The following is a 23,049-nucleotide window of genomic DNA, read 5'->3' on the forward strand; positions in this document are numbered from 1 at the left end:
GGTATAATCATTATTTACAGACAATCACCTTTTGGTGAGCAAACGCTTATAGCTTCTTGGAAATTCACTTCCATCATGTTAAATGCAACAAAATGAAAATACAATTATGTTATACAAAGATCAAAAATACTATCAAAAACCCTTATTATAAATGGCAGCACTATATCAATAAACTGCTGTTGACATTTTACATGTAAGTACAAAATCCTGTTGAGGTAGCGCCCTCTGAAGTCACTTGTAATGTTAAAATACTGAATAAACATCACTTTATATACAATACAGCAAATCTCTCTTCTTTCTTCAATGCAATTGTTATTCCTTTGGTAAACAAAACTGTCAGAAATGTGCAGTCCTGCAAGTGACACTTTCAATCATACATTCACAACATTTTTGCATCCTTTTTTTTTTTTTTTTTGGATTCTTCAGAAACAGAAATGATGGGATACCATGTTGTGTACGAACATTCATTTGCTCTTTTTCACCCCACACTCAGAGTGAAAGGGACTCACAGAGCAGACCTGCACCGTGAGACTCTCTGGTGGATACATTGTCAGGGCAAACCAAAACAGAAAAAAAAAAGAAAACGCCATAGAGAAAGAGAGACCTGACAGAGAAAAGGAAATCCAGTGTGTCGCCCTTATTTGGGAATGTAAACATAAAGAAATGTAGGCTAGTATCTCTCATTTCTGACTGCATGTGAATGCCAGATCATCACATAGGATTGGAAAAGAAGGTTTGGCTTGGCAACAATTGATTATAACGTTCCCCAGAGAACACGAGCCCTAAACAGAGGCCACATTGTCTCTTCTTTTTTTTTTTTTTTTCTTCCTGCCTCGCAGATTGAATGTCAACTTTTAGAGCAAGTTGGAAAATATGTTGTGGAGTTTTTTAGGCAGGCAGATGGGATCAAAGAGTTCCTCCTCCAGTCAGACGCACACATGTACTCATTAATAATGACACATTCTTGAGCTTCTTTAATGGCAAACATAACTTTGGTTTTCTAAGACGAGAAAGAAAAAATATCTCAGCGAGCTTAGCTCACCGTACAAAAATACTTGGTAGAAATATGACATTCATCCCCTTTGCCAATGTCAGTGTGTTTCCCTACATGACCAAAATACTTTTTTTTCTTATTCACACTTTGTGATTATTGATACATGTATTTATATGCACACGCTCAAATGACTATAAACTAGCAAGAAAAATAAATCCAATGTATAAAGCATAAAATTATTCTATGTGGATAAAAGAACTATAAAAATATAAGAGATCTTAGAGAGGAAAAAAAAGATAAAATCAATATGTTTATGAAACTGGGATAAAGGCTAGAGCCGAACTCAAAACAGTCATCTGGAAATTGTTCAGTGCAATTCAATTTACTTTATAGTCATGTCTGTTTAGAATATTTTCATCCTCTTACCACCCACAGCCCTCCCTCCCTTTAATGGTCGCTGGGATGGCTGGTCTTTTGACAGTGGACAGTATTTTATCGTATGGGCATTGTCCCCGTTGGCACTGCAAAGGGGGCAGGTGTAAGCCCTCAGAATCGGGCACACAACCCTGCCGTCCGGAGTCTTCAGGACGTGGGAGCCGTACACCTCCTCAGGAGCTCCGTTATTTCGGCAGAAGACGCAGATTTTGGGCTCCTGCTTGCTCCTGGAGGCGGGTTTGCGCATCTTCCTCTCCATGCCGAACAGATCGAACCCGGCGAAGCTCCCCCCGAAGCCCACCTCTCGCTCCGGCAGCTGGACGCCGAGCTGGTTCTGGAAGGGGCTCAGTATCGAGAAACGCTCCTTCAAGTCCAGGATGGAGGCCGGCGGGGGGCTCCCGGACGGGCAGCAGCAGTCCAGGTGCCCGCTCTCTCCAACGCCGCCCGCGATTACGCACGGACACGCCGGGGAATCGTCCAAGCCCAGGGTCGCTTTCAGGGACTCGGTGATGGAGTTGGGGTTCTGGGGCATGCTGAGCTTATTATTCTTCGTAACCAACGTCGTCAGCCCGAGATAGTCGTTCCAGAAATTAAAAGTATAGTCATATGGGCTGCGCGCGTTCAAATAGTTGTGATTGAGAAAATCCATGGCCACTTCTGGTCGTTTGCTCGCGGTCATAAGGTGAAGCAAGCAGAGTAATCCGTAAAGTCTTTGTAGCCAGAGTTCGTCTCCAGGAATGGTTCATGCACAGCGATGTGGTCTCCAGTGTTCCTGTAATGTTTGAGCGTCCTGCAAACAGGCTTTCTGGTTATAAGGACCAGGAGGGCGGGGCGCTCTCCCTTCAAAACCAAGTTTGTGATCAGGTTGAAAGCAGGCTCCCTTTCTTCAGAGCCACATTTAGACACATTTGTTTTCTTGCAGGCAGGCGCTTTGTCGACATCAATCATCATTCTGGCGTTTGGAGATTCGGGCATTTTCATGGAGAGAGGGAAAAAAGTTGTTAAATAGTTAATGATTTGCGCAGAGAAATAATTTCGCGCACAAAGCCGTACTGTAGTTAATTACATTATTTCAGCGCCAGTACCGATCAATTAGAGGAGGATGGCTCGGCTCTTTGTTTCCCCTTGGTACTAAAATATTACAATTCTGCATGTTTCGTGAATCAATATCGTTAATCATTGTTACGTGAATACCATCACCGCCAACTCGGGCGTTCACACACCTTAACCCCTTGCGCGCCAGCAGCAGAGGGCCTTTGTTCCATGCAGCAGCCTTCCTCTCACTGTCCTGGGAGGAATAATCTGTGCTGATGCATCCTATTATGTTACCACTGAAGCAACATGAGGCAAACCTACCAACCAAAGCTCTCATGCTTCCATGTGTCCTCACTGAAGAGGTTTACAGCTCCATCACTGATCTGCACAGGGTGATTTTTAACTTAACTAACCATTTTAGATTATAAGTAGTTAATTATGATGCAAGTTTCTTTTTTTTCTGCAATGAGGAAAATAACATCTGCAGAAACTGTATTTAGAATCAAAGGTGTCTTTATTCCCAGAATTGTAAACTAAAGGGAAGTAAACAACCTTTTTATGACGTCTCTGTGTGTAGCTGTTTAATTGTGACATGCTGTCGGTCCTCGTATTAAATGCTCATAAAATCCAGACAAAACACCACATCAGTCCCCTCAGTCATGATGTAAACACAACATGCAGAGCTGCTCTTCAACAGGGGGCAGCATAGTGCAATTACAGGTCAGTTCATTTCGACCAGAAAGACCCCTCCCTCCCTCGACTGCCTTCCTCCCTCCTTCCCTTCTCTCCTCCCCTGAATGAATGAGAGTGCCAAACAAAACCTACAGTAATGATGGCCACTGGCTGCAAGATGAAAGTCACCCATGATGTTCCACCAGCCAGATGTCATTAGTATATTCTGATTCCAGCAAGACAACAATGGTGATTTGGAGAGGAGCTCACAAACGGCAGAGATCAGTCAAATTAACCTGCATAATGTACATCTAATAATATATATCTGGGTGAAGGTTTAATGAGGAATCTGCATAACTAATGTGAAGCTACATAACAAAACAACACCACGTGTGTAGGGCCAGTCAGTATTGATACCAAGCATTATATCCTCTCACACGTCTAGGGCTAACTCGCCCGAATTTTGTCTGTGGCACAAACAAAACTGTAAAATCTTTGCAGCTGCAGGCACGTTCATTTGGTTAATCCACAGAACACGCTAAGCCTGTTCAGACCTGGTGATAACATGTGTTTTGGGTGATCCAACCACAAGTGGACAGCGCTAAATACAAGTACATACAACCACCAAGACGCACTGTGATCCAATCACTCAAACCAATTACCAAAGTGGTCTGGGACACACCTCATATCTTTCATAGTATAAACACCAATGCATCCTCACCGGTGCAGGACGTGGTGGTTGTTTTGGTGACAGTGCACTAAAAGCTCTATAACTTCGCCATTTTATGTCAAGTTGGAGGAAGTGTTGCTTGACCGTCTCGCGTTTTCCTTCCCCATGGAAGGAGATGTGTTGACTTCTCCTGACAGCGATATCCTCAGCTGTACTGACACAACTGCAAACGTGCATGCTACAGACCAACTAGCAAAAGTGTGGATGCAATCACTGTGTGTGGGGCAATAATGAAATCCGAACACATGGTCAGCTGGGGACACATAATAGATACAGGTGTAAAGAGCGATCTGTCTCGGCTGACCAGTTTGTGTTCGGATCACCAAAACAAATGTTAATACGAAGTCTGAACAGGCTCATTGGACTGTTTATTTGAAGTAGTTCCCAAGGAAAACTGGGTTAGCTGACCCTTTAAACTGAGTGTGATTATAGACAATAAGAAAAATACACATGCATTCTCTCGTGTATTGTCAAGTTTTATGTGCCCAAGATTACAACTGTTTGTTGAATTTATATGCCAAAAAAGGAAAAGAAAAGAAAGATGAACCAGAGTAGTCTCCTTCCCAATCCTATAGGAGATATACTGTATACTGTACAGGCTAAAGTGATTGGGTTAGTTTGACTTATTGCGGACATAATCACATTTCTAACACAAAGTCAAAACAGTCTAACTGACTATTAAAGGTCCAGCATGTAAGATTTAGGGGAGACTATTTTCGAACAGGCTACTTTAAGTAAAACCAATAAGATCATCAGGGAGTCCTCTCATGTTCTGCATACAGAGTGCGAGCTGCTGCCCTCTGGTAGAAGATTTAGAGCGCTTCACTGCAGACTGAACAGATTTAAAAATTCATTCATACCTCTGTCTATAAAGCTTTTAAATAATGTCAGATAAAGCCAGAACTGGCATTGGATTATGAAGATTTGCATTTTTGTAGAGGTATTTGTAGCGTATGGTGTTATTTATTTATTTATCTTTTTGTGTTTCTTATCGCTACGTTGGGTATAATGTTGATTTGTCTATGTACTATGTTGTATGTTGCATTTCTATGGCTGCAGTATGGGTGGGCCCGAGGCAAATTTCCCAGTCTGTGGGACAATAAAGTTGATCTTGATCTTGGAATTTAGTGGCATCTAGTGGCGAGGATTGCAGCTTGCAACCAGCTGAAACTTCTTCGGTTTCAATACCTTCAGTGTTCATTGTTCAGGAGGTTTTCACCAGGAGCCAAGTTATCCACAGAGGTATTTTCTTCTTCACAACAAAAGGAGCAGGTGGTTAAAACTGGTAAACACACCAAATAAAGCAGTTTCATGTTACATGTCAGGGTTGTCAGAGACCGGCAGCTTGCTTACGACATACTATTGTGTGCTCACACTTTCTCTCTGATAACCTAATGTGTGCTCAGCCTATTTCTGATCCAGATGTTCAGGAGATTTTTACCTGGAGCCGAATTATCTGCGGAGTTCTCCTCCTCTCCAAAACAAACAGACCTGGTGATTTAAACCGGTAAAAACACTGAATAAGGTACTTAAAAATCAGGTTTTCCGACACTGCTTGTTGCAGTTTGGCTTCTGGTGGCTGATGGGCTAATTAATGATGCCACTGTAGAAACATGGCGGTGCATCATGGTGGTATCCATAAACAAGAACCTGCTTCTTATGTCGAGATAACAGCTCATCATTCTAAGGTACAGAAAACACAACAATTCTTATTTTCATGTGATTATACACCAAAGAAAACACACTTACATTCCATTTCTGCCAATATATCCCCCTAAATCCTACACACTGAGCCCTTAAGAGACGGTGTTAAGTTTTTGAAATTATAAACAAACATATCTGTTAAGGCTCTAAGTTTGTGAAGAAAATCTAGTCACCTTGACAAAATGGACCATGCTGCCTTTAGCTCAAGCTTTACTGAAAAGCACTGAGTTGTTGCCTGAGGTATGATATCAGTCTGAAGCATAAACACAACATGGAAGACTGTGAAGGTTATTTTAAGTGCCTTAGATCTCCACTACGGCCAGTATAAGGTGTTCTCCAGCTCCCAAAAGAGTATTAGGGCTCCTCTTCTCTCTATCCATGTTATATGCACATATATGGAGAGCTCATTGCATGTAAGAGGATGAATATAATCTGCTTCTCATGCACCACTTGTTTTCATAGCAAAGAACCTGGAATATGTGAACCAGTAGTCTATAAATTCATAATATATACTATCTTTAATAATCCTGTCAGTCCAATTGGAGCATATTGGCTGATAGAAGTGATCCAGATTTTAATTCTCCAGAGGGAATATGAGGCAGGCGTCGTAAACAGTCCGCTCAGTGCGGGCCTCTGATCCTGTGATGAAGTGGGCAGCTCAGGAATGTGGAAGCAGCCCTCTTGAAACAATGATAACACGAGTGACTGGTGTTCTAATTAAAACTTCCAGGGGGAGGCTGCAAGAACTCACTGACTTGGAAGGTTCACATCTATTTTTAAGGGATCTAATAAGAATGCGCTACCTTCGGAGACAAGAGTGATAAAAGCAGAACAAAAGCACGGTTCAATGAGCTGCGATGTTTTTAGAGGCCATTTCTCTCTGTTCTGTGTGTTCAGCAAGTTAGTTTGAAATAGTATTGACTGCTCATTGGATTTCCACTCCAGAGCCTCCATTCAGCTGGTGCAAAATATGAATTTTATGATGAAGCATTAATAATGTATGTAATCGCCAATTCTTTTTTTGCAAGCCAGGGCAGATTGTGAGAGCAGATTCCTGTGTTGCTGCAGTGCAACTGAAATATTCATGGCCATATTATTTCTTAATTTTGTTGTGACTAAGAGGGATTAATACTCATCCATTAACTAAAGCTAATTCTGCGGCTGGCTCGAGGTTGCACGAGTATATTGGACAAGGAAGTGAGATTAGCAGTGGAATGATGCATAACATCAGCGGGGCGGCTTTGGCCTGTAAATCGATTTAGGAATCACACTGACTAAGTGATAGTTGTGTAAGTGTTTTTTTTTTTTTTATATTTGCTAGACAGGGGGAAAAACACAGATCATCAGGAAAAGTGGTGGCTGGCTGAGGAAGACACTTTGTTTTTAATGACCAGATCATATTTCCTGCGTGGGCTCATTAGCAGCGTGAGACTTTCATTTACAATTTTTGTGCTCAAGATGTATTATGCAATGCAAATCAGCCCAGACGTGCCTTTTGCTGAAGTTAGGGGTATGATAATGTGTGATTTATACCATCCCGTGGAGCTAATCTGCTTCATGCATTATGATTATAATCAACACATTCTGTGCTGTGATCCAGGCCTTGTGTTTTTGGCAAACATGAGATTTTGTCGCATTTGGGGTGCAGACTCTGCTCAATTCATATTTGACACGATAAATGAATGATTGATGGTATTGTGGAATGCATGAAAAAATCTGATCCTTTATATTGCATCTACTTATACTGCTACTAATAATTTAAATGTATCATCTGGGCATGTTTTGAGTCATTGTCATCAGATACGGTGTCTGTAACCTCTTTGGCTCGATCAGAGAGCACATTTTCATGTGAAATACTAGAATGTGTTTCTGCGGCTGTCTGGTTATCCTTCATTCTCTGTTGCTTATTTCATGAGGCAAGTTTGAGCAGTGGCCTTGCAGAGGCGAATGCATTGGGAAGGATTACACAAAGCGCACACACAAGGAAGCTTTCTGCATATTCCTACACCGCTGCTAGAGGCAGCTGCCATGGATAAATCATTACAATGCCTTGCTCAAAGATACTTTAGAAGTGGATATTCCCCCCAACTCTATTTAAGCTGATAATCCAGGCCTCGGCACCACCAAAGGGCCGCAGTATTACTCTTTTCATACAACAGCCACCCCCTCCATCTCCGTGTTTACAGAGCTACATATTGATCATGAAACAATACATAATGGGTTTGCAGGAATTGCTGAAAAATCCATTTTGCCATATCGATTGCTATAATGAAGATGAATGCTGAATCACTCAGTATGAAAATGGTTCATGTGCATTTCCAACCTGCATTTTTCATATCCTATTTTTTTTTTTTTTTTGTCACACCAGAAAGACGGCTCTTTCATTTTGAGCCCCAGACCCAAAGATTACCATGTGTTTTCATTCACAGCCATTAGAAGCTCTGTTTGTGATTATGCAAATGAGAAAACATGCAGGAAATTTAATCAGAGCGCAAATTTGATTTCACGTGAAAGATTGCTCGAGGGTGGGGGCTCCATCGCGTAATATTGAGCAACCAAATTATGTTCAATATTTGTTTTCACAGTGGGCCTCTACTTGGACACGCCACAGCTTTATAGGCTTAAGGTCCGCCTTGGTTTTGGAGGCTCGAAGTTAACAGCGCTGCATAAGGTTTGATTATCCTTTGTTCTCCCCAGAGATGCTGAATGGAAACTGCAGTTAATGGGAAGCATTTCCATATCAGCAGCAAAGCACAGCAGCTTGTGTTTATGCATTTTTATTATTGTCGCGTCCCCTGAACCAAATATCTAAGTGCTGCGTTTTCTTTTGTTCCCCAGCTGAACAGCAAGAAAATGGGCTCTTTGTAATTGCACATAAACTCAGAGGATGTCATTGTGCCGTTGTGTGTGCCACTGTAGATAACTGGTGATTAAAGTGAATGTTACTCCAGAAGCATGACAGAATTGAAACTAATAAAGCATGTCAGTCAATAAGGGAGGTGGGTCTGTTTATCAAGCTCAGAGATGTAGAACAAACAAATGTCATCTGGCTTTTGAAAGAGACCGACTCGGTTTAGTCGTCCTGCGACCTGCAGTCTGAAGGTAACGACAGAAGAGCTGTTGTGTGTCACTCATAACACTCTCAGGGAACAATAGCCGTCAGTGTAGAGCTCTGAAGCCTTGACAATTCTGTATTTACTCCCCCTTACAACTTGACCTTGTTGAATCAATCTACATGCAGAAGTACCTCCAGAGCAAATTTGTACACGTTGGCCCCGGAGAGCTGAAGTTAATTTCACAACTTTTCAGCAAATACCAGGAGCTGAGTGCCTTTCAGTGTGTGCAGGGCAGTAGTTTCTAAATGCAGGTTTTTGGGGCACATGGTCTCAGGTGTAGCAAGCCTTGAGGAATTGTTCACCCCAAAATGTAGTCAGTCGTGAGCCCCACACACCACCTAACTTCAAATGAACACCCCAGTTGCGACAAACATTGTGAGTGACCTCCTTTAGCTCCAGCTCTGTCTTTTTCCAAAAATGATTCAACACCGACCCCCCCACCCAACCACAGTTCTCTCATTTTGGGGGAACTCTGCCAATTATACACATGCATTTTAATTTAACTGGTCATGAGGAGTAAGGCAGGGTATTGTTACTCAATAACCTTAATGCATTGACTGAAATAAGCCAGTGACAGGTAGTGTCAAGACTTCTCCAGTTAAACGAGACATTTGATCCTTAATTATAATACATTGGATTTATGTAGCACTTTTCAGGATACTCAAAGATGCTTTACAAAGAAAAGCAATAAAAAACAACCCACTGATTTTAGAGGTTGTAGGCAGTTATGAGGGGGAGTCTCTGATGTATTTAGGGAGTGAGTTCAAGAGGGTGGGGGCAGCAACAGAAAAGGTCCTGTCCCCCCAGGTTCAGTGGTAAGTCCTGGTGGCGGGGGACAGGAGGTTTGCATCAGCACACCTAAGAGTGCAGGAGGGAGTGTGCTGATGGAGGAGCTCAAACAGGTCGGGGGGAGCCAGGTTATACCCAGATTTAGAAAAACGGACTATTCCGTTTTGCTTGCAGCCAATCACTTGCAAGCATTCTTCAATATATGCGACGTATGATTGGCTTACTACCGCAGCAGCTACATACAGTCTGTGGTGTGGTGAAGTCAAGTATTGCATATTTTTGCTGTAGTCGGTAGCTCAGCTTGCCGAGATGCTGTCGAGTATAGCCAAACTATACACCTGTATTGTTAGGTGGCATTTTACACAACTGAATGCTTGAAGTCACATGAAGGGTACTAAATGTATTGAAACGAAAGGTCTTCAAGGCAGTACCTTATTGGTAACTATATGACTTTAAAGGGGAACTGGTGTTGTAATTTTTAAACTAAACCCCAAGAGAAGTACTAGGCCCAATCCCATATGCCACACTTATGGACCTTTAGGTGCTCACCCACAAAGTGTGTGAAGGCCTAGAACTGTCCCACTGTCAAAGCTTCACCTGCATTGAGGGCTCACCTGCAGGCATTTCCCCCCTGTTTGCACACTTTCCATACGTCTGCATTTCTGCAGACTTTGCCTGTGGGAATTACACAATTTATAGTAGTGTGACAATAAAACACTTGTTACCAGAGGAAGCCCGGGGGCATTTGGTTTTTGGGCAGACTGGCCTATGGGTGTTTATGCTAGCATATTAAATTTACACTGAAACACTACATTAAGGATACAAAGATGGTCTATGAAAATAAACAGAGGACTGCAAGTATGGCTATATTAAATACCTGGTTTAAGCAAAATCAAAAGAAATTTTATGAAGATGCAATTTTGACAAACCAGTAAATTGAGAATTACATTTTCTACTCTAGAAGGCAAAGGTCTCGAAGACGTTAAATTAGGGACTGACCCCTGAAGACAGTAAAAACAGTCCCAAACCTACAATTGTGCACCACATTGGCATTGTCAAGGTTAACATGATAGGTAGTCATATAAAGTGCCATCTGATTCCTATCTATACCATTTTGAGCCCCTGCAACATCCTCGCACTCAAAACATTTAGTAGGGGATGTCAGTGAAGTCCCTGAGGGTTCAGGGACTAAGAACTTAGAGGGGGACATTGGGATTTGGTCCTAGTCAGCATGTGAACAAACATGTCTTCTGTGGCTTTGAGGCTTTCCCAAGTTTGAATAAGTAACCCCAAGTGTCATAAGGGTTAGCCCAGCTTGGGGCTGAAATGATTCAGAACCTGCCATTAAGGGCTCATTTATGCTCCCTTTACGTACGAAAATGTATACGTCCGTTTCAAACGATGTTACCATCTCTGCCTACATACTTCCATGCGCCCTTTACGTTGGCATGGATGTTAATCAATATATCCACCAGGAGGCAGCCCAGCGTCAAAAGTTTATGACAACAACAAACTCAAAAACAAACATGGCGACTGTGGAGGAGATATTAATAATGTACCTCTTGCATAAAAGACAAAAACAGAGGCAGCGTTGTAGGAGGTGGTGGTTGGTGAGGCCGTTAAATACATCGCGACTGGAGGACGGACGGACAATTCTTTTCTCTAGTACTGCCGATGAGAGAAATTGAATTGTTATTTCTTCTTGTCTCACTAGAGCTACGTATCGGGTAGTGACAGCAACACTGCCCCCACGGTTCCCGGTGGTACTGCTCCGTTTGGCCCGTATCCGTGAGCTTTATGGAAACATGCACAAATACGGACGAAATGAACGCAGAGCACAGACAGAAGGCTCCGTCCGTATCCGGATCCATATTTAACGTTGAGCATAAATGAGCCTTAAGAACTGAGATGTGGTGTATGAAAGAAGTAGTCATTTGGGATACAAGGGCTTGATGAAGGATGTTAATTTGCATTATGGACATCTTGAGCCCTACTTGAGATCTTTCAGTAGCTTTGATTTTGATCACTTTGAGTACCTCAACTTTATGAAGAGCAATAGACTGCTTGAGCACCCCTTTAGAAGTAGTTCCAAATGTTTTAAAAAACAACTTGTAATACTTTCTGTATGAGCATTACTCACAATATGCTACTGTTGTAATGGATCCTGCACAACACAAAGTCACTAGAGAGTTTGTAGTAATTTTATTTCACTGCCTTGAACAGTCACTGTAAAGTCTTAGGGCTGCACATTGGTTTGTGGGCATCTCCTCAGCCATCCTTTCTACAATTTCAACAATCACTGACCATGACACTCTGAGCCAAATGTGCATTGTTATTTCAGTTGTAGAATACATGCAAAGACAGTTAGCAATCAGGATTTATGTACAATTCTGTCTACTTGACTTCTACAGGTAGGATGAGGGTACAATCACATCTCCATACATGCAGTCTTTCTCCAAAGCAAGATTGTACTTGTTCCCACTTCCTCCTTTGAAGGCGCTTGTAACAATCTTGAGCCAGCCCTTCTCACCCTACAGGGAGAAAAATCTCAAGGTCACTTGGATATTAGATCAAGGATGGCCACTGCATTTCATCCTGACATCCGGTTTTTAAATGCCAAGTTTAAAAAGCTACTAAACCACTCAAAAACTGAGGCTATTACTATGTGATGACTCACCCATGGCTCTCCCCAGGAGTTGCGCACAATCCAGTATTCAGTGCCATTTTCTACCACCCAGCCTGCCACTGACACAATGTGGTTGATGGATGGTGTCTCAACGTACTCCCAGTACGGACCCCCAGTGTATGCGTCGAGTTTCTCTGTGGCCATGATTCCACAGCTGAGGGGAGAGGGATTCAATTAACTTGATTTTAGGAGAGAGGAAAGTGATTTGGCATTTATGGCCATTGCTGGTAGAAAATTAGAAGTGATTAGCCATCCTCAAACTCAATACTGTAGGGAAATTTTAAAAACCGAGAACATTTCAAATGCAGAATTCAGGCAACTCTGCAAAAGCCATTAAAGAAAACAAAATTTCAGCTCCACCTGATTGGCCCTCTTGCGTAGATTTCTGCCATCATGTTTTCCCTTCCGCTGATGGCTCCATAGTCCCCTACTTTCCATAAAGTGTAATTCTGCACAGTGAAGCACTCCCCAAAAGTCATGCAAGTCCCACATGCATTGAATGGATTGCATTCTGAGGGAAGACAAGATGAAAATCTCAAACACTCATGCATGAAAACAGAATGAAACACTAAATGCACACTACTGCTCAGTTCTTACTCTGGTCAATTGCCTGATAGTTGTTGCAGGTCTCGTCAGGGATGCCATTAAAGTGGGCATACTCCCATACCCCTCCATGGTCCCCTCCATGACAGGTGCCGGAGTCAGCACAGTTGATCACGTGTTGAACGGACAGATAAGCAGATGGCCACACTCCCTTCCGCCTGATGTTGATACGATCTACACAAGCCAAAGAGAAGATTCCCCACAAATACAATATTTGTTTTGGAAAAGCTCAGCTAAAGTGATTTAGTGTCACTTAAGATCCCATCTGTTATTTTGTCACAAGATTTTATTTGCATACCATTCTTGAGAAAATAGTCAGATCTCCCCTCATGGTGCCATGTCCAAATGGGCAAGCTCCAACTTTAGATAAATGTCAACACATGATAGATGGTGCACCAGAACTAACTTTATTTTTCAGTCACTCATGCCATGTTACCATGACTTTTTGAAGAATCCGTTTTATTGCATGCCTACACAGAACGAAGAATCCAAAAATGGTAGATTTTGCTGATTCATTGACATAAACGGGGACCACGTTTAATAGCAGAACATCTGTTTACAAACCCAACTCGTGCAGTATGATCCAAATCTCATGTATGTCTAAAAGTGAAAGCAAAGATGAGTTTCACTTGGATCATACTGCACGAGGTTTGAGAGTTTGTAAGTAAAGGATTTGATATAGTTTTGCTATTGTTGAATGTGGCCCCATTTCACTCTTTTACTGTGAAAGTATGCATGGAAAATAAAGGTTTCCTCATGAATTTTGTGGGTAGGCATTTCTTAAATAATATAGGGACGTTCGGTCCAGGCATGTAGAAACAAGTAGCTTTAGCCATAGTACATGTCAGTGTGTACAGGTCAAGTACAAGTTTTTGGTCACCCAAATTACACACAAAATGTAGGGAGCCAGAATACATTTGTTTTTGTGCCAATTAAACAAATTAAATGTGTGTGTGTTTGAGTTCAAAGCTACTGGTAGGTTTTAAACCTGGCTTTATGCCAAGCTAATTGCTTGCCAACCTTAGCTTCATATTTATCATGCAGACATGAGTTGTATTAACATTCCCATCCAACTGTTGGCAAAAGCAATAAGAGCAGTTCCCAAACCTTTAACTTTTCCGTCACATGATTTAGAGGTTTCGATCTGAAATTTCAGTGAAGGTGAATGGAATTCATCTGTGGTGCCGAGAGTTGTAAACAAGCCTCGACACTTGACACATGAGCATTTTTATTTAGAACTGCTTTACTCCTTTAAAGACAGGACAGTTTGAGGATTATCTGGAGTAATTTGGAGTGCCATTTCTGAAATGTTGCTAAGGATTTAACTACACTCTTTGCTTTGCTGATAAATAGTCAGTAGGCAAGTTGGAAAATGTTTACAATTTGACTCAACACAGCTGTAACAGACACAAAAAAACAGAAATCTAACCTGCCATCGCACTGGTGCTGCCATGAGCCCAGCAGGAGCCGCAGTATTGAGGGATGTGCTGATTACGAGTTATAGAGGCGTAGTTGATGCCATCCACGTTCCTCCAGTCCCAGGACTTTGGCAGCTCAGCGAGGTTCAGCAGTTCATGAGGACGAGGTGCGGTTCTGTGAGAGACAGAGGACAGAAGTCATTTTACAAGCAATGAGATTTAAGGGCAGACGGTTCACATGGCGCTGTCTCCCTGTCGGTTTTTGAACCTCAGAAGATTATGGTGAGGCAAGTAAAGAAAAACACAGGCAGGTATGTGCACTGTGCTTTGACAAGCCTCATCACAAATCAGTAGAGACTGAGGAATTTGGTGAAGTATGCATGTTTCAGTTAAAGGTAGAATTTATCCCAGCTCATAAAATATCTTAATGCCATCAGTGATTGAGGCAGTGTGCAAACTGCAGAGATTAAACACTGAATTAAGCCAAGAACTTGACGTGTTTTATTGCTTTGACCTTGAAATCAATTGTGCAAAGTTGAGCTTCCTAGATATACCAATTTCTGTGTACCAGACCAGGAATCTTAACTGGCAAAATTTAACCTCAACCATCTGTTACCCAAAATAATTACAGCCTTTGAGGTGCAGTTAAGGGAAAGAATTGCATTGGAAAACTTTTAAAATTAGTTTAAAGTAGTTAAAAGTCAGATTTATTCTCATCAGAACACCTAATCTAAAAAGTTAAAACCATAAAAAATGTTTTCAGATAGAGGCTTTTGGTTCATAGTTTTAACTCCTTTACACCCCAACAGACCTCACAGCAAACTACATGTATTAAGTTTATAAGAAGACACAAACAGCCAAAAACTCAAAACTCACTTCACCCCAAAACCAGGTTTCCTCAGCACTGGCTGATAACAACTTTGCCTCTCCTTAAAAAAATGTCTTGTGGAAACAGCAAGTGTCATGAGCATAAGAATAAAAATGACAAACTGAGACATGTTGAGCCACAGAGCACCAAACAACAAACTAAACATTGCTGTGGTCTGGTAAAAATATCCTCACCTGCCGACCAACAGAGAGAGCAAACCTGCTGTGAGTCACCAAGCTAATCAGGCGTCATTGATCTCACCTGGGATTTACTCTGATTCAGTGAATGAACACATTCTGTCAGGGTCAGATTAGCTGGGAAGCTCATGCTGGCTGACTAATAGCTTGGTACTTTACTTTTGATTCGGCATTTAATTGACTCGTCTTGTAGCCCAAAGTTGCCTCGCAATAGTTCATGCTGAGAGACAATAAAGTGTTCTCAGTGACGTTCTCAAGCTTTGTGAAATAAATGGATCTGAAATAAAGTGTTATTCAGGAATGTAATAGGATATTTAACCTCTTGAATATAGTAGTCTCTTGATTGAACTTTTAATGATGTTGCATGATGTTCTTTAAAATGTATAAAAGGGCAAGATAGTGTGGAAACTCATCTTAAGCAACAGATGCTACACAAATTCAGGTACAGACAATCAAACCGTTCTTTAAGGGAAGAGTTACAGTTTAAGACAACTGCCTTTAGTAAGAAAAAAGCAACAGATAAAAAAATAAACTGTGCCCAGCAGTTTTATGTTTTTCAGTCTGCAAAGCTTTTAATTAGAATTTGATTTTCAGTTGATTTGTGTTTGATGATGCGCTCTCTGTTTTGGGTCATGATTACCTGTTTGCATTTTAATGTCTATGTGTTTTAATGACTGCTGCAAGGTAATTTTCCCTTAAAAAATGAAGTGAAGTGGGGCAAAGTGAACACATTTTGGCCACTGATATATTTTTAAAGGAGCAGTGTAAGATTTAGGGGGATTGCAAACAGGCACGGCAGCAGCTCAGTCCATAGGGACTTGGGTTGGGAACTGGAGGGTTGCCACCTTAAGTCCCCGTCCACATCAAATATGGAGTGTAGACTGGTTGCTGCAGAGGTGCCAGTTTGCCTCCTGGACACTGCTGAGGTGCCCTTGAGCAAGGGACTGAACCTCAAAACTGTTTGGGGCGCATGTCCAAGGCAGCCCCCTCACTCTGACATCTCTCCATTTAATTTCGGCCTGTGTTTATGTGACAAGAGGGCAAAAAAATTGAATTTCCTTCCGGATTAATATAATATATCTTCTTCTTGTAGAATCCTTCAGTGTTCAGGAGGTTTCTACCGGTAGCCGAATTGCCCGCACAGGTCTCTTTCTCTCCAAAACAAATGGACCTGGTGATTTTCACAGGTAAAAACACTGAATAAAGTAGTTTTACATTACAAACCAGTGTTTCTTCTATGCTATAGGCATGTCAGACACAGGCTCCTAGTCCAGCACCAGCTAATCTGTGCTCACCTTTTTTCTCTCATAAGTTAAGATCCAAACATTTAGGAAGTTTTAACTGGGAGCCAAACTGTCTGCAGAGGTCTCTTCCTCTCCAAAACAAATGGACCTGGTGATTTTAACCGATAAAAACACTGAATAAAGCAGTTTTACATTACAAACCAGTGTTTCTTCTGCTATAGGCATGTCAGAGACAAGCCGCTAGTCCAGCACCAGCTAATCTGTGCTCACCTTTTTTATCAGATGACTTAAGATCCGAACATTTAGGAAGTTTTAACCGGGAGCTGAATAATCTGCAGAGGTCTCTTACTTTCTTAAACAAATGGACCCGGTGATTTAAAATGGTAAAAACACAGAAGGAAGCAGTTTCACCATAAAAAAAAATCCCTTTTTTTCTGATGCTATTCATCGTGACATGAGAACATGAATGGCCCTATCTAGAGCCAGTGTTTGGTTTATCCGTTCTGCAGAAACACGGCGGTGCAACATGGTGATCTCCATGGACAAGGACCTGCTCACTATGTAGATATAAAGAGCTCATTCTAAGGTAATGAAAACACAGCGGCTCTTTATTTTCAGACCATTATACACTTAAGAAAACATACTTGTATTATATTCCATATCTGTCAATATCCCCCACAAAGGACCTTTAAGAAAAGCAGTCTGTGCATTTTTCTTGGCCATAATACTGCTTTGATTACCAGCACATTTATGGAGGTCAAAAGTACAATGGATTGACTTTAATTCAGTATCATTCTGAAAACATTCATATTTTGGAGTAGCTGTGATTTCAAGATTGAACTTCAGATACACAACCAGTTTAAATCTTTCGAGTAAACAAAAACGCTCAGTGCAGTTTTTTGGTCGAGAATTGAAGTCTGTTAATTCAGAAAAAATATATATCTTTTTGAAAGCTGTTTTCAAAGTTTTATTGATGCATGGATCCTTGACAGAAGCTCATCATTATGTCGCCTCATTCCCACATTTCTCTTCTTCGTCTTTTTGTTTATGCTCTTACAGCCTCTGTGATAACAAAGACTTTATCAGGCTTCACTGTGAGACTGCAAACAGAGCATGATACTAATTGACTGCCTGCCATCCTCTCCCATCTGCAGGAATAGAAAGCCATATTTAATGCGCTGATTAAAATCTAATCCCTCCATGTGAGTCGGAGATGAAAGTAATTTTCGTGTAATGGAGACTATTAATATTTAGATATAGAAAGGAAACCAGATCCCAGATTTGCAATCAGCTGGAGGATGGTAAATGATATTTAAGGCTGCCAGTGAGCTGGAAACCGGAGCCAGCAATGCAAATAAGTTTGACTCTTTTCCAATTAGCATTTTTTTCTTTCTTCTCGCACATAAATGTATGTTTTTCATATTTCTTTTTCTTTCTCTCTGTGTCTTCTTAGTTACAGTGAAACCCTCTCAGTTATCATGAATCAGGTTACTCACCAACTATCATAAAAGATGAATGTCTTTTCATCATGATAGAGTACAACTGAAAGGGGAACTTTGGTATTTTTCAACTTGGACTCTATCCTCATGTTTTTGTGTGACTAATGGGAACTGAAATTGGTCCAGTATTGAATGAGAGGGCTGCAGCCAGCAACTACAAAACAGGCTTCAACGTAACCCGTCAGGGCATGTGCACGCCATCAATGTCCACTAAAAGTGCTCCTTTTTAAAGAGTAAGATCCTTTTAGTTTAACCAAATAACCCCAAATTGCCAGACCCACCAGACTCCATTTAAATAAATAGTAATTTCATCATCATAAAACACACTTCATCAGAAGTCAACACAAACTACATAAAACTCACAGAAATCATCTTGATTCATCTTTCCACTGTTCCAACAATCACCAACTCCGGTTTGGTTGAAATAAACCCTTAATTTACAAAATAAGATGTGGAAAATGTGCTGGCTCCATACACGCTAAAATTACTGTTTATCTAAATGGGGTCTGGTGGCTTTGCCCGTAACCTTTTGGGGCAATTTCTGGTTCAACAAAAGGGATCTTACTCTTCAAAAAAAGGTCTATATCTGTAGGGATCCTTTCCATAGTGTTGTCAGACACTTAGAATAACAATCTGAGCCTGTCAGTGGCAAAAACTCTTTTAGTGGACATGCATTGACGGTGCATCTGCACTGAGCAGCCTGTTTTGCGGCTGTCAGCTGCAACACTCAAAAACAGTTGTTCCTATTACACACAAAAACATTGTAAAAAATACTGAAGTTACCCTTCAATCTGATATACACTACAAGATGTACGTGGACACTTTACTCTTGGCCCAGGGCATGGTTGGGGCCTTTTAGTTCCAGTGAAGGGAAATCCTCATGGTACAGTAAACACTGATATTTCAGTGTGCTTCCAACTTTGTGGCAGAGCTTGACTCCTCTGCACAGAGCCCTGACCTCAACCCCTCCAGCACCTCTGAACGCCAACTGTGAGCCAGGCCTTATCATCCAACATCAGCGTTGGACCTCACTAATGCTTTTGTGGCTGAATGGGAACAAATCCCTGCAGCCCGGATCCAAACCTTCGTGCAAAGCTGGAAACAAGAAGAGCGGAGGCTGCACTGTAGCAGCGAGATGTGTAGATGATGTTTGTTGGATGTGTTATCTCTCAAAAGGTTTTGGCCTTGGACATGATCATCCTATTTTTATTAGTTGTTGTTTCCCAGCTATATCTACCTGATTCTGTTGGTGGTTGTCTAGTTCAACTGAAATGTTGAAACTGCAGATATGCTGCCGTTTCCTTTTATCCATACTCTTCATTCATGTTGCCTCTATTTGTTTCTGGAAGCTTACAGATACCGATAAAATATGCAGTACCACCAGAAATTGGGGGGTAGTGCAGCATAGTTTAAGCAAGACACAATCGAAGCAAACAACAAAGACATTTTCGAAAATTAGTAGTGAGTTAAACTACTGAAAAGAATTCTCTGTCCACATGTTGCGACGTATTTAATGACCTACCCCGGTCTTCACCGCTGCCTCCTTCACTGTTTGTTATTGACTGAGATGTTTGACTCTGCCCTCTAGTGATATCTAGTGCAGTGGTTCCCAACTGGTCTAACCCCGGGGTCCAGATTTATCCTTAGTCATTAGTTAAGGTCCGCACAGTTTAATACATTAAGGGTCATACCTGCGTTTGGCCATGTTATTGAGCTAGTTAGCTGTCTCTGTCAAGTAGCTACCTGTTAGTCACTCAGTCTACAGCAGCAAGTGGCACTTCAAAATTAAAGCTAGGTGCTGGAAATTCACTGTACTTACTTTTACAAACTTGTAATAGTTGCGAGTCACTTACAGTCCATTCAGGATGGACCCGTGACCTTCTTTTCGGCCGCAACCCACCAGTTGGGAACCACTGATCTAGTAGATGAATCTATGGCAACATTAGGACGCATATAAGTATGTGGACAGTGACAGTTACAAGGTTTGAAATAAACAGATATATTTTTGTATGTTAATGGAGTACAAATGAGCCTTAAGTCTACTCTGGCATAATGATGCAATGATTGGATGTCCATATACTTTTGGCCGTGCACTGTAGCTTTCCTTTGATGCATAAAACATGACTGTTGCATGAGATTCAAAACATTATGAGTCTTTAAGCTGATATTCATATGTGGTATGTGCGTCCAGAATACTAAAAGATGGCTGCTTCTGAAAATCTATATTTGATATTGGATCCACAGACCTTTTACCTGACAGTATCTTCTACATGGTTGATTTTTTTTCAGTGCACTTTAACACAAACGTCAGAGTGTAAATAACCATGTGTTGCTCATGGTGTTTTTGTTCTGCTGCTTGTCACGATTGGCTGCTAGGCTTAAATCAGTGGGTCCTCCACATGTGTGAAAAAACCAACGTCACATCCACCTTAATCGGTGACTCATTCACTGATGTGATGGCTTGTTACGGAGGCTATCAGTGTGATATTTCCATGATTGGCATCGTTAGCTGCCTTCATGAGCGTGTCCCCTTCCTCATTAACGTCACTGGCTTCATTTGTGCACTCGCCAGCCAGGTGATTGATTTGTATACGGGAGAGTGTATTATGTGTGCTGCACATGGGCCCATGAGCACATAACTGTCGCTAAGTATGTCCGTGTGTGTGCATGTGGAGTAGATAATATCCGTGTTCACTGATCCGAGTGAAACTTAGAGGTCAGTTTCTCTGACATTTCCTCAGGATGACATCTCCCCCACATGTATTCTTCACTCACCTGTCAGCTGTCATGAAGGAGTGGATGTCAGATAACTGGACGGTTCACTCAAAGGAGCAGCCAGGGGCAGCTTTACACAGGCAGATCAAATCAATTCTTTTCACATACAGTATTGATAGAGAAGGGAAACAGATTCAACCCTGTGTTTAAGGTCAGATTTAAAGAAACATGTCTGTTTACCTACGTTAAACTTTATTTTCCATAAACATGTAACCTTTGCTCCCAAAATGCTTGTTTCCAGTGGTTTTAGTTAAGGCATGAATTCAAAATATCAAATAATCATTCCTTTACCAGTCCAGTATCATTAGAATAACATCCATATAGGCTCACCTGAGGCCTGTAAATACAAAGCCAGTTCAACATACTCAGGATATCTTTTCGTTATCTGGCTTGACTAACCCGTCACATTGTCCGTCTGGATAACCGGTACAATAAAGCTGGTTATCAACTAGTTCAGTCAACTCTGGGTTTTCCTATCCAGCCATGAGAGCGTTCATGTGAAAGAGGTGGGGGTGTTAATTACGAATGACATCATCAGAGCCATTAATGAAGTAGGCTGCTTCATATGATGTGAGATGAAATGGTACTGAGAGTGTCTGGGACTTGCGGTACAGGAACATGCCAGTGGTGTGGGATGTAAACGATACTCTTTAATCTTACTACAGAAAATGTTGAAACATTGAAAATTCTATTGAAAAATTCACCGCCAGCCGAGACTGGAACTAGGTATCACTGAGCTATAAGTGACATTAGTATAGAGTATTTTTTGCTTTTTAGTTAGATGATGATGAAACTGCTCTGAATATGTCACATGAAACACCATAAAGTAACGCCTGACTGTTTCTGCTGCTGAAATGTACAAAAATGTTGCATTTATAATAACGGGAGCCAATTAACAGAGTGTGGATTATTTAACTAATAAGATAATATTTTTTTCCCTAGTTCTCACCACACAGGTGTCTTGTTATTTTGAGCTGCAGTGATGGAATCAGAGAGTAAAAACAGCAACACTGTCACTGAGTTAAAAGTGAAAATCCTGCTAAAATCATGTGTTAAAGGAAATGGCCACTTTAGAATGAAAATACAGAGAGTACTTACTGACCCTCATGCCGACAAGAAGTCCAGTGTAGTTTTTTAATCCACAAATCTCGTTCGGAGTATCGGAGTAAATTACGTCTTTTCAAGTCAATTTTGCGTGCCGCGGCTTCAGGGCACTTGGATTACAACGGACGAGGCGTTCTGACATTTTGAAATGCATTAGCGGAGTTTTATTACCTTTTCAAAATATGGGTGTAGCTGTTATTCCCGGCTAGCTGTTATCCTTCGATACCCCAAACGAGTTTTGTGGAAATAGAGTACCAGTGGAAATAGAGCCACGCAACAATGAAATGATTCCACTGACCTGTAACAATATTAAAGCTACTCTTTTTTACCTCAAACTCCCAACTTTTGTCCATGGATACGTTTTTTTCTTCAGTGATCTGATTGGTCAGAGGTTGGGGTGTTGACAGGCTGTGATACAAACCTTGAAGTAAACCTGCTACAGAGCAGGTTAGCTGTTCAGCATCAGTTACTACAGTGGTTTATCCCAGTAAAAAGAGAACCAGCTTCATAGTACTGAAAACCCAGAGTTCACCCTGAAGTTACCTCGCTTCATAGTACAGGCCTCTGCTGTCTCTAACCTTAACCAAGAGTTTTAGTTTCCTAACCCTATCTTCCCCTAACTGTACCACTAGTAATGCACAATATGAATTTTTGCTGGTGACACCAATAATAAAAATAAATAATAATAAAAGTCCTTGTTTGAATCATTACAACAAGAAGCTGATGTTGCACCAAAGAGACCAGAGCACAACAGAGCTAGTTAGATATTAATGCCTTGTTTGCCTTGATAAACAAACACTTTCATACCTCTTTACTGGCAGATATAAAACTCTTTTTAATAAGTTTAATTAATGAATGTGTTTTGCACAACTACAAGGCCATTATAAAACAGAGTAAGCAACATTAAGGGAAACCTCCATGTCACTTAAATCACCTACTACTGCTACTACACTATTTATTTCACAGGTTTGGGATATTTAAACAGCAGACCTCCTTTAGAAGTTTGTTTAAGTGGTTGAAAATCAACTGCAGCACTTTTTAACAAAAGGCACAACTGCGGGGCCGAACAAAGCCTGAAGTGAGTTTAAGACGTTTACCACAGATTGTGTAACTTTTTGACTGGTTTCATCATCATTCAAGTAAAAAAAACAAGGATTAATTGTAAGATAATTTAATTTGC

At 41.2% G+C, this 23,049-nt stretch overlaps 2 protein-coding genes and 1 long non-coding RNA gene across 3 annotated transcripts in view; 1 reads left to right on the forward strand and 2 right to left on the reverse strand.

The window, feature by feature from the left end:
* LOC125894750 (uncharacterized) overlaps positions 1–23,049 on the forward strand; it is a 143,966-nt gene that overhangs the window by 27,581 nt on the left and 93,336 nt on the right. The gene's annotated exons all lie outside the window — the stretch shown is intronic.
* Positions 799–2,339, reverse strand: nanos1 (nanos homolog 1). The gene has a single exon (XM_049586329.1). The coding sequence runs from the start codon at positions 2,106–2,108 to the stop codon at positions 1,398–1,400; it is 711 nt and encodes a 236-aa protein (XP_049442286.1). The 5' UTR covers positions 2,109–2,339; the 3' UTR covers positions 799–1,397.
* Positions 11,696–15,230, reverse strand: LOC125894748 (cathepsin Z-like). The gene is made up of 6 exons (XM_049586327.1): positions 15,059–15,230; positions 14,194–14,357; positions 12,759–12,938; positions 12,522–12,672; positions 12,153–12,315; positions 11,696–12,006 (listed from the first exon to the last, which is right to left on the reverse strand). The coding sequence occupies exons 1-6, from the start codon at positions 15,214–15,216 to the stop codon at positions 11,881–11,883; spliced, it is 942 nt and encodes a 313-aa protein (XP_049442284.1). The 5' UTR covers positions 15,217–15,230; the 3' UTR covers positions 11,696–11,880.

The sequence above is a fragment of the Epinephelus fuscoguttatus genome, linkage group LG9 (genome assembly GCF_011397635.1).
Source record: "Epinephelus fuscoguttatus linkage group LG9, E.fuscoguttatus.final_Chr_v1".
NCBI classification, from domain to species: domain Eukaryota; kingdom Metazoa; phylum Chordata; class Actinopteri; order Perciformes; family Serranidae; genus Epinephelus; species Epinephelus fuscoguttatus.

Excerpts from the sequence above, each read along its gene's own strand:
- nanos1 (XM_049586329.1), bottom strand. The coding sequence starts at position 2,108 with ATGACCGCGAGCAAACGACCAGAAGTGGCCATGGATTTTCTCAATCAC.
- LOC125894748 (XM_049586327.1), bottom strand. The coding sequence starts at position 15,216 with ATGTTTAGTTTGTTGTTTGGTGCTCTGTGGCTCAACATGTCTCAGTTT. Across the intron at positions 14,358-15,058 it reads AAACCTGGTTTTGGGGTGAA|AACCGCACCTCGTCCTCATG; the intron begins GTGAGTTTTGAG and ends TGTCTCTCACAG. Across the intron at positions 12,007-12,152 it reads ACTCCTGGGGAGAGCCATGG|GGTGAGAAGGGCTGGCTCAA; the intron begins GTGAGTCATCAC and ends TTCTCCCTGTAG.